The following is a 12,459-nucleotide window of genomic DNA, read 5'->3' as shown; positions in this document are numbered from 1 at the left end:
TTGCAAACTACAATTGGTTCTTCTTAGCCCTGAGCTTCTAGAAGTTGCAAACATCAAGGGCCCTCATTTGACCATCAGCCACCATCCATACTGAAACCAGTGGGGAGCACTTCATAGGAGTGATAGGATAAGCAAGAAGTCACATAAAAAACACTACAAGTTAATGCATGAGTGAAAATGTGATGTTATGCCTCTTCTGCCATCCATTTAAAAATTCACAGCTTGTGTCTATGTGACTTTGCAATGTGGTTCATTGTAAATGATGAGCAGATGTTATGTATATGAAAGATGGTCAGAGATTGGAAGTTCTTTATTGCAGGGTGAAAGGACTGGTAGAGGTGACATTGAGATGTCTTAATGTAGTGATAAGTGGGTAGAGGAAGGAATAGATCAGCTGAAGCATTGGTCAATCAACCTTTGGTGAAAATCTCTTGCTGCAGATTTAAATGGATATCATCGCAATCATGAATTTAAGTTTCTGCAGCATTAGGAAGGGCTTGCTATAAAAAACTCATCTACAGCTTTTTGATGTTGGACAATAGGTATTATTTTTGATGCATCAGATATTATTTACACTAAAATATAATTATCATAATATTATAAGATTTTTTCAAATATCAGGCTATTCATATCATAGTTGCATTCTTATCTATTCATAACCTTCAGTGTTTATATATCATTTTAAAGTTTAAGCATTTTGTAACAATCTCATGATTGAAACAAATTACGAACCCAGTGAATAAGAAAATTATGTACCAACTATGGTGAAAATCCAATAACACATTTTCATGTTGGTGAGATAAAAATAAAACTACTGTGCACATAGCCATGGCCATATATGCTGACAGGCAAAAAAAGCCAAATCAAAAAATACCTACTGCAATATAGGATGCAATCACTGACCAAGGTTCAATATCCATTCAAGATATTTAATTTCATCAACCTCCCATTGTTTACAGATACATCAGAATGCATTGTCTTCAGCATTCCAAAAACAATGTACCAAACAAGGCAGAAATTGTTCCAAAACTTACATAGTGATTGTTGTTTCAGTGAATCATTCACGTATCATTGTTATTAGTAATCGTACTTGGTATTCAAAAAGCTTGCTATGGTAACCAGAATTGTTAAACTTTTGGTGATAATAATTAAAGGCACTAACCGAAAGTAATGTTGGCCATTAATAAGACAGAGTGGGAATAAACTAAAACTGCCTGTCAATTCTGCAATATATATAAACATTAAAAAATGCTAAATATATAGTAGCAGTTTAAAGGCAATAATCTCATTTTGGGATTCAGATGATTGTTATAAAAGGATTGAAACTGGTTTTGATAATTTATGACATCACTAAAAACCTTTGTTAAGTTTACAGCCTGGCTCCCAGATATCCATTATCGTCTATAGAAAAATCTGACAAAATATTCCTCCAAGTCATTAAATGAGAAAGAATGGAGAGTCAGTAGTTCAGTATAAATCTCTTCTAATATCCAATGGAATACATCAATCAGTTGTATAAAAGACGATACAATCATCATCATATATAAAATTAATGCAGTCCTGGTATTGTTGGCTGAGCAATTAATATTATTCTTTTGGAATCCAAATAATCAGAAATTACAAACATCAAAATTATTATTTTGTTGCCAGCGAGTGGAGTACACTCAGCAACATGTTTAGCCATCGGATATATGCGTGTCAGGTGCCCACACATGGTTGAATATTACACACTGTTATACTTCACCCGAACAAACAATAGTGAAGAGTGCCAGTTATCCTAGCGTGGAAGCTCAGCTTGCTTTAATGAATTGGAAATGGACTCCATGGTTTACAGGATAAACTAACGAACTCGTGCCATTTCAAACAAAAGTTTGCGGTCGTTTTAGTTATTAAACACTTCACCCAATAACTAAGGTAGAATCTACCTTTTGAGCATGTTACTGCACTTAGAATGTTTATCTACAAATGTATAAAAAGAAACAGCTTGCATTTATATCGTTATAATCAGGACATCCCAAAACACTTTGCAATCCATGAAATTCTTTTGACGCAGTCATTTGTTTTATAGGTAAATCTCGCAGCCAATTTGTGCACATCCAAGTGATACAAACAATAAATAAACTAAGTAACCTATTAATCTTATTTCGTGGTGGTGATGGAGAGATAAATGCCGATCAAGACATTGGGAGAACTTCCTTGCAATTCTTGGCACATTGCCATCTGAATGGGCAGGTTTTCTGTGTTATCCTTACTCATTCGGGGGTATAATATTAGGGTTATTGTACACTGAATCGTTATTAATCTTACACATCTCTGACCCATATGATGATCAATGGGAGTGGAATGGGTGTTCAGTGCTGATTTACGTGAGCTGCCGAAAGGAATGACATCAGCTCCTTGCCATCACTGGAGTTCCGGCTCATGTCCTTGAGATCATTCCGGTCTGTCAAGGAAAAACCATTTTACAAACTTTCTATCCAGGAAAGTGTTACTATGTCAACTTGAAAAAGACTCCTACACTCTTTACTTGCCTGCATTAAGCAGATAATAAAACAACAGATTCAAAATAATGCAACACTGACTTTAAAAATCAAATAACGCATTGTCTCAGAAGAGATGTCGCACTTCGATCGATTTGCCAACTTAAAAAAAACTTCCGGCTAACATCAATAAAAACATGAAAGAATTCCGATTAAATTCCGGTGGGAATCTTAATCCATTCAGTTGTTCCCTATGGGTTTAAATACAGGCTATTATAAGTGCGATATTACTGGCTGGCATCAGAATCTTAGCATCAGAATTGCCTGGAGCAACTGACCGCCGTCTCTATTTTGTTTAATTTCCAAATAAAGGGCTTGCGCTTGTTCCTGTACACAACGAAGTTTCTGTCTTCTATTGCAACTAAGATCATTATTAGTGAATTGTGTAAACACGTTCAGCCAATAATCTCCCTGGCATCTGTACATGTATATAAATTTGCAACACCTGAACTATGTATCGAAACAGTAATTTAGACATTGCAAATGATTTTAGCAGCATCCACACATCTACTGCTGTGATTTCCTCATGGAACGTAACACCGCACGCACAAAGCGAAGCTAGAGGGAAAAAAAACAAGCAACAGCTGCGAAGGGAAACGAACTAAAACGCTTTCGCTGAGTTCCAGATTGTATATTTATCTATCTAGGGCAACCTTTTTTATTTAATAGTAAGAACTGTTAAGGGTCCAGTTTTAGGGATTGTAGCTACCCCTCTGCCACAACACCCTCATTTATTTAAAATAAAAACAAGAAATGCTGGAACCACTCAGCAGGTCTGGCAGCATCTGTGGAAAGAGAAGCAGAGTTAACGTTTCAGGTCAGTGACCCTTCATCAGTTCCGAAGAAGGGTCACTGACCCGAAACGTTAACTCTGCTTCTCTTTCCACAGATGCTGCCAGACCTGCTGAGTGGTTCCAGCATTTCTTGTTTTTATTTCAGATTTCCAGCATCCGCAGTATTTTGTTTTTATTACCCTCATTTATTTATTTATTTGTTTGTCGATTTAAGGGAGGTTATTGTGAACTCAGCGGCCACTCTTAATTTTACAGCAAACTCCAATTTCCAAAACGATTAGCATAAATCCAGTGGCATAGAACCTCAGGAAATCGAAAGCTTTACTCAATTGTTGACTAACCCTGCCCAGGTTTGATTGTGTTTTTAATAGCAGTTTTATTATACCTGCAGGAGGAATGGACTTTTACTCGGTTACTCCATCAGCGCGCGATTAGCATCCATCTAGGTAACTGATCGTTGAATTCTTCCCTGTACATCTGCTAAAGTGACTTTCTAGATCAATATACGAGCAGCAGCTCTCCGCAAAATCTTCTGAAAGAGTTCACTTATTTCTCATCGTTAGTTTAAATAATATGAAACCAAAGAACAAATGAGTACATTTTAATAATATTTTGAAATACAAAACAGAACTGTTGATTTTTCATAACACGTTTGGTATCCGTGAGATAATAAATGTTAAAGGCTCAGTGACTATAATGACAATCTGCCATTCTTAAAGAGAGGTTTCGTATTAAATTGTAGTTTATACAAATAACATTTAAAATACATTTTGACACCGCACGCTTTTGCAAGAAAACTATTGATTTTTTTTTAGAAACATTGCAAGAGACGGACGTCAAGATGTACTGTTGATTTCCAATAAAATGATAAGGATTAATATTTTAGAAAAATGTCAAAGAGCGCAAAAAACAACAGTTATAATTACAACTGAACAGTCGGGAAAGTCATTCCATGTTGCAAGTTTTGATCGGCTCTTGTTTGACTTGTGCAATGATTCCTATACATTCTTTAAATGATCTGCTTTGGCCACGGAAAGGAATTGGCAAATCGCTTCAGCCAGGGTTTGGTCAATGTCTAAGTCATTCCCACCAAAAGATCCAACATGTATGTCGCCGTCACGTTGCAAAGTCCGGTGTTAACCAGACAACAGGAACAATCCCAACACCTTGGCTTCCTCATTCCATATCTAAAATACTGATCTGCCCAACTGTCCCTTCATTTCTTAGGGATGGTGCAGGACATGTCTACTGGAGTTAATGGCAAAGCCGTTATCAGGAATCTGAAACACTCCCATGACTTTTGGTAGTCGCTGCTAAAAAGGACCAACAATAACCGCTTCTACCTCCTTGGAAGGTCTCCTGTCCTTGACCAAAAAGTTGACCATCCCTTCTGATTTGATCAGCAAATTACAGCCGAGGAAAAATATCCCGAAGACGACAGTGAGAGATAAGACGCACATCACAGCGATCTGAACCACTCTCACGATGAAAAGGTTTCTCTCATCCGGAGCGGTCAGCACGAAGCCATCCTCTGTCACGACTGAGGAATAGTTATCGTTACAGCATTTGATCATGGAGTCCAGGAAATCGGTCCGATTAAAATATACCGTGCTCTCAGTCTGATTCACTAGTGTCGAATTCATTGCTGCTACTTCTTGGTATTGAGCCTTAAGTTGTGATGGAACAGGTGGCTTCAGCCCGCGCATTCGGCAATGTTCAATCCAAATGCCTGAAGTTGCAATCCCCCGACTCTTGGTGTCAAAACAGCTCGCTGAACTCGGAAAGGTCAGCTATCTATTCTCCTCAGCTTTCATTCGGGGAGTGGCATTTGCTTTGTAATTCGCTGTTTACTCGCCCCAAGTGGAAGCTGCGTTTGCTTCGCTCCGGTTATTATACCTGTTTGGATGAAACCATTCTGAAAGAGGAGGCAATCAGTCTCAGCGTCACTACGCCCAAAAGCAAGTGCGCCCCTTTCTTCGCTTGACAGGTCTGCCGAATCCGGGAAATGGCTTGGATATGGAGAACACGTTGGGAATTGGCAGCGGATCGGAATAAGTCACGAGGACAGTCGCATGAAATCAGTCATGCTTAGTTAAAGGCTTTTTAGTATCTGTCTTTCATTAGAAGAAGGATGGAAGGAACAATTATCTGTTCATGTGAAACCATCCAGCTGTATAGTTTCAATTGCAAAACAAGTGAAGAAATACTAGGAACTGTTATGAATTTTTTTTGTATGTTTAAAAAAAATTCATTTCAGTTTATCATTACAATTGTGGCGGCGATGATTAAAAGGAGGGAAATGTGAATGCAACGTGTCCAATTAGCCCCAATTAAAACTGAACCTTTAGAAGCAGATATATATCATTAACAAAGCTCTTAAGTATAGCAGAATTGTTACAGCGCAGAAGGCGGCCATTTGGCCCATCGTGTTTGCACCGGCTATCGGAATGAGCAATTCACTTAGTGCCACTCCCTGCCTTCTCCCTGTAACCCTGCACATTCTTACTTTTCATATAAATGTCCAATTCCCTTTTGAATGCTCCAATTGAACCTGCCTCCACCACACTCTCAGGCAGCACATTCCAGACCTTAACCACTCGCTGCGTGTAAAAGTTTTTCCTTATGTCACTTTTGCTTCTTTTACTAATTACTTTAAATCTGTGCCCTCCTGTTCTTGATCGTTTCACGAATGGGAACAGTTTCTCCCTATCTGTGCTTTGGTTACACGGTGACTTAGCTTAAGAGTAAACAATATACACAGCATAGTATGCAGGCTCTGCACTTCATTAAAAACTGTTACTCTCTAACATCTTCCAGTTTCATGAAAGGCTATTGACCTGAAACGTTAACTCTGTTTCTCTCTCCACAGATGCTGCCAGACTTACTGGTTATTTCCAGCATTTTCTGTTTTTATTTCAGATTTCCAACATCAGCAGAATTTTTCTTTTGTTCTATTATGCATTGTATGGTGTAATACTGGGGGATTCTTACTGCCTCTATTTCTTTGAATGATTATTTTCTTCAGTGACTCAGTGTGCACACATGAACAAACTGTATCCTTTTCAATTAATCAAATTAATTAGCTTGCCAAAAATCAAATTACTGAAATGCTGAAAATATAAAATAAAAAAAAAACGCAAGTACTGGAGACACTCAGCAGGTAAGGCAAAATCATTACAGTGAGGAAGCTATGGTTAACATTTCAGCCCGTTGACTTTTCAATGACCTGAAACATTACATAGAATAGACAGCACAGAAACAGGCCATTCAGCCCAACTTGTCCATGCTGGTGTTTATACTCCATAAGTTTTTTTCTCCCATTCCATTTGACTCATCTCAGCCTTTCAGCATACCTTTCTATTCCCTTTTCTCTCATGTAATTGTTTAGCTTCTTTCTGAAAGCATCTAAGCTATTTGCCTCAACCACTTCCTGTAGTAGCAAGTTCCACATTCCAGCCACTCTCTGCTTAAATACACTTCTTCCTACTTCCCTATTAGATTTCTTACTAACTACCTTGTATTCGTATTTATAGCATTCATAGCCCTCAGTTTTGGTTGAAATATTCTCTTCCCATCTACTCTGCCCAAACTCTATCAGGTCACCTCCAAGACTTCTCTTTTTGACAGAAAAGAACCCCAGATTCTTCAATCTTTTCCAATAGCTCTAATCTCTCAGTTCTAGTTCCAAACCTGTAAATCTTTTTTGCACTTTCTCCAGTTGTTTTATGTGCTTTATGGAGATCAGCACTCCAAGGGCTGGATTTTGTGCTAGAGGTGGGGCTACCGGGCCAAAAATATAGGGGGATCCCTGCCTCTGCCTTTTCGTGCCCCCGCAGAGTGATCCTCCGATCTTTTTAAATCAAAGTTTCAGGAGCTGAGATCCCATTCCTTTAAAGATGAGGATCCCGCCTCCAAGAGCTGCTTGCCAATATGAGGGCCGGCAGCTCAGCATGCTCCGCAGCACCACCAGGAGCAGTGGCCACTGCCGATACTGCCGAGGCCTTGGACCCAGGCCTAGCGTTGGAACCCTGGACCAAGGGTAGGTGAGACGGAGTCACCGGGGCCAGTCCAGAAGGCCCTGGTGAGGGTGGGGTGGGAGGAGGGTTGGCCATGCAGTCCAGGGGAAGGGAGGTCCTGGGGGTAAAGTGGTTCCCGGTGGGGGGCTTTTGTGGGCCACAAATTGCCCATAAAGGAGGGAACCCCCGCAGCCCAGAGGGAGAGCGCCTCATGTTACAAGGCGTCCTCCCTGTGCAGCACAGGCACCCCCCACTGTTGGTAGGGAAGAGATCCTTAATTGGCTGTTAATAGGCCACTTAAGGGCCTCAATTGGCCTCTGAGCGGGAAGGCTGTCATAGGCCTATCCTGCCCCAGGGAAGATCACTTGGCAAAGAGGAGGTTACGAGCCCTCCACCACCTGTCATGAAACTCCATGACCCCACCCCCCAGGGGCCATACAAAATCCCAGCCTAAGTGTGGCCTGATTAGAGCCTATACATATTTAACATAAGTTCACTATTTTTGAATTCTATACCCATAGGAATAAATCCCTGCAATGCTGCTTTGAATGATTTGTTCACTTGTATTCTTAGATCCCTTTGCTCTTCAACCCCTTCAGCTTTTTATTTTTTTCAGGTGGAATGATGTTTGTATTATTCCTAACAAAGTGCATCACCTCAGATTTATCTATGTTAAAGTTCATTTGTCATTTAACTCCCAGTCTTCAAGTTGCGTAATGTCTTCTTGTGTTATGCTGCATTCTTCCTCAGCTATCCCCACCCCACACCCCACACCAAGCTTGGGATAATTACATTATTTTATTTTATTTTAATCAATTTGAAGATCCCTTTCTCTTTATAAGTGGCAGGTTTCCTAATTTTATAAGCAACATAGATTTTAAAGAATGCCACCAGCTGTTTTTGTAAATGGTAATAGAAACATAGAAACATAGGAGCAGGAGTAGGCCATTCGGCCCTTCGAGCCTGCACTGCCTTTCAATATGATCATGGCTGATCGTCCAAACTCAGTATCTTGTTCCTGCTTTCTCCCTGTATCTCTTAATCCCTTTAGCCCTAAGAACTATATCTAACTCTTTCTTGAATATATTTAATGACTTGGCTTCAACTGCTTTCTGTGGTAAAGAATTCCAAAGGTTCACCACTCTCTGGGTGAAGAAATCCCTCCTCATCTCAGTCCTAAATGGCTTACTCCTTATCCTTAGATTGTGACCCCCTAGTCCTGGACTTCCCTGCCATTGGGAACATCCTTCCTGCATCTAGTCTGTCCAGTCCTGTTAGAATTTTGGAGGTTTCTATGAAATCCCCTCCCATTCTTCTAAACTCTAGCGAATACAAGCCTAATCGACCCAATCTCTCTTCATACGTCAGTTCTGCCATCCCAGGAATCAGTCTGGTGAACCTTTGCTGCACTCCCTCTATTACAAGAACATCCTTCCTCAGATAAGGAGACCAAAACTGCACACAATACTCCAGATGTGGTGTCACCAAGGCCTTGTATAATTGCAGCAAGATATCCTTGCTCCTGTACTTGAATCCTCTTGCTATGAAGGCCAGCATACCATTTGCCTTCTTAACTGCCTACTGCATCTGCACGCTTACTTTCAGTGACTGGTGCACAAGGACACCCAGGTCTTACTGCACCTCCCCTTTCCCAATCCATTGCCATTTAGATAATAATCTGCCTTTCTGTTTTTGCTACCAAAGTGGATAACCTCACATTTATCCACATTATACTGCATCTGCCATGTATTTGCCCACTCACTCAACCTGTCCAAATCACACTGGAGCTTCTCTGCATCCTCCTCACAGCTCACACTCCCACCCAGCTTTATTGTCATCTGCAAACTTGGATATATTACATTTAATTCCCTCATTTATATCATTAATATATATTGTGAATAGCTGGGATCCTAGCACTGATCCCTGTGATACCCCACTAGTCACTGCCTGCCACTCGGAAAAAGACTCGTTTATTCATACTCTTTGTTTCCTGTCTGCCAACCAGTTCTCTATCCATGTCAGTACCTTACCCCCAATCCCATGTGCTTTAATTTTGCATGCTAATCTCTTATGTGGGACCTTATTGAAAGCCTTCTGAAAGTCCAAATACACCACATCAACTGGTTCTCCCTTATATATTCTACTAGTTACACCCTCAAAAAAATCCAGTAGATTTGTCAGGCATGATTTCCCTTTCGTAAATCCATGTTGACTTTGTCCGATCATGTCATTGTTTTCCAAGTGCTCTGCTATTACATCTTTTATAATGGACTCTAGCATTTTCCCCACTACTGATGTCAGGCTAACCGGTCTATAATTCACTGTTTTCTCTCTGCCTCCTTTTTTAAATAGTGGCTACCCTCCAATCCGTTGGAACTGTTCCAGAGTCTATAGAATTTTGAAAAATGACCAGCAATGCATCTACTATTTCAAGGGCTACTTCTTTGAGTACTCTGTGATGTAGATTATCAGGCCCTGGGGATTTATTGTCCTTCAATCCCATCAATTTTCCTAACATCATTTCCCTACTCATACTGATTTCATACAGTTCCTCCTTCTCAATAGACCCTGTGTTCCCCAACATTTCTGGGAGGTAATTTATGTCCTGCTTTGTGAAAACAGAACCAAAGTATGTATTTAATTGGTCAGCCATTTCTTTATCCCCTATTATAAATTCCCCCGTAATAAAGGCATTGATGTGGTTCCTATTGTATAGGTTAAGGCCTTGAAATTCCACTATGCCATAATTGCCTACAAATAATTAATGCATTCTTGTGAGATTCTTCTGTCTACTATTTTAACAAAGATATTAATTAATTTAAAATGACTGTTTTTAATTGCCTGACACCAATGGGATAAAAACAAAGACAGGGATAGTTCATTGCAAAATGTTTTCAGTCTTTCTCCAGCTCTGTCACATACTTGGGGCAAGTAAAATCAGGAAATCTGATCACTTTAGCTCCAGATTAACATTTCTATTTTTCTTTAAGAAGTTACATTTAAGTGTATAAATCATTCCATTAACCAAAAAAAGTGAAAATTTCACTTGAGACCGGGGACAAATTTTGTCCTAATTTTATCTGATAATGAGTGGATCTGGGATGGGTGGGAGGGGAGGAAATCAGATTTGGAGCCGAATGCTTCTGTCACTACTTCCCCCAGAAGTGACACTGGGCATACAATAGCGTGGGAAAGTAGCTTTGAGGTAGATGATCTAATTGAATGGTGGAGCAGGCTCGATGGGCTGAATGGCCTACTCCTTCTCCTATGTTCCTATGTTCATCCAACAGCATATTATAATTAAATGTATTCCTCATCATTTGCTGGGCATTAGGAACATTGTGCATACCTGGTATCAACATTGCTGTGGGACCAGAGGGTGAGGATAGGAATTAAAGAACTTCCTACGACATGGCTAGGGGGTCAAAGGGGCTGAGTTTTTTTTTTAATCTTCAATTTCTGTCAATGCTGCTGAGCACACTACAATGCAGCATGCACTGCAGCCATTTTCCTCCTGCAACCGGCAACTTGGCAGAGCTGGAAACATCAGCAGGAATCCATCAACTGTATTGAAATGACCCTGACAATAGGATTTTGTTGGGGTCAGGGCAGAGGCATGGAGATGCAACAGTTCCACACTTAAAAACAAAATACAAGTTTTGCTTGTATTTTTGGTGGGGATTTTGAAGGTGGAAAGATGAATTGCAAAGTGGTGGGATTAAGGAACAGGAAATGGCATCCACTGTACAAGCCAAATCATTCCAAATTATTATAACATCTTCAGCTGAGGTCTCTGGAATGGTCATCAGGATTTTTGTATCAGCACAAAGAATTTTAACAAAAAAATCATAGTGTGTTAAATAATCTAATAAAAAAAGTTATATTGCCCTAAAAAATGACACTAAAACAGTGCAACTGGCCTTGCCTTTGAACATGCAAAGGTGGCATACCATATCTATGTGGAGCTTTACTGACCCTCCTTAATATCAGTGAGAGCAGCCAGTATAAGTAGCTCAATCTTCTAAGACTTGTTTTTTTTTCAAAACACCTTGGGATGTTTTACTACATTAAAGGTGCTAAACAAATGTAAGTTGTTCTTGAACTCAGAGCCCAAAGGTAATATTTCAGCGCCACGATAAGAAAACAGCAGCACATGAACATTTCATTTCACATTTTTCCATCATAGTGAAATATAAGAACAGCTCACTTTTGGTAACTACAGTAATTGATAAGTTTCATGATGACACCAGGCATTTAACAGAGGAGTTTTATGATTCCTCAGATTTGCTGATCTACCACTCTGCCTACTGGCCACATCATGAATAGTTGTTAGAGCTTCAAACAGTTGATTTTCAGCCCTTCCTGAAGCTCCTTGTGGCACTATGAGCCGGTGTATAGTCATGCTGATGTTTAGGTTAGTTTGAAATAAAATTTGTGCAATTGCCTTAAACAAAAAGTAAAACAACAAAAAATACTGGAAAATCTGAAATAAAAACAGGAAATGCTGGAAACACTCAATCTGTCAGGCAGCATCTGTGGAAAGAACAGGCCATCCAGAAAAAGACTTGAAGCTGCAGAAAAAGTCCACTTGTCACCAGGTTTTGTTGACAATAGATTGCAGATTATGGGCTGAATTTGTGCTTCAAAATGGCGCGGGGGAGGGGGCTGGCACTCTGTCCCTGGCAATGGCGTCCGGTGCCACCGCCCAGGCACTGGCGCCATTTTTAAAGGGCTTCAAACCCTTCAAATTCATTAACATTTTAAAAGTAAAATGGAGTGTGAATATAAAATTAAAAACTTATTAAAAGTTTTGATACCCTCGCCCACCCCCGCAAGTGACAAAACAGATTATTACTTGCCCTCACCCCAAAAAAAACCCTACCTTTTGGTCCTGACTTCTCCCCTCACAAAGTTTATACACTTTGAACCTCACCTCTTCCCACCACCCCCTAGACCGATCAAAATGGTTTTACCCTGCTCCCCACCCACCCCCCCCCCACCTTGAAAACCTACCTTCTCCCTCCCATCAGTGTCGCACATTGGATCTTCAGTTGGAGATCCAAAGTCGGGGGAGTCCCGGCAACCGGCCGGAATATGGCAGCACGACGA

At 40.2% G+C, this 12,459-nt stretch overlaps 1 protein-coding gene across 1 annotated transcript; it reads right to left on the bottom strand.

The window, feature by feature from the left end:
• Positions 1-3,919: 3,919 nt before the first annotated feature.
• Positions 3,920-5,356, bottom strand: rprma (reprimo, TP53 dependent G2 arrest mediator candidate a). The gene has a single exon (XM_068034541.1). It carries the CDS (start codon positions 5,038-5,040, stop codon positions 4,648-4,650), a length of 393 nt encoding a protein of 130 aa, XP_067890642.1. The 5' UTR covers positions 5,041-5,356; the 3' UTR covers positions 3,920-4,647.
• Positions 5,357-12,459: the final 7,103 nt, after the last annotated feature.

The sequence above is a fragment of the Heterodontus francisci genome, chromosome 7 (genome assembly GCF_036365525.1).
Source record: "Heterodontus francisci isolate sHetFra1 chromosome 7, sHetFra1.hap1, whole genome shotgun sequence".
NCBI classification, from domain to species: Eukaryota; Metazoa; Chordata; class Chondrichthyes; order Heterodontiformes; family Heterodontidae; genus Heterodontus; species Heterodontus francisci.
This window is presented reverse-complemented; position numbering and strand designations above follow the sequence as displayed.

Excerpts from the sequence above, each read along its gene's own strand:
- rprma (XM_068034541.1), bottom strand. The coding sequence starts at position 5,040 with ATGCGCGGGCTGAAGCCACCTGTTCCATCACAACTTAAGGCTCAATAC.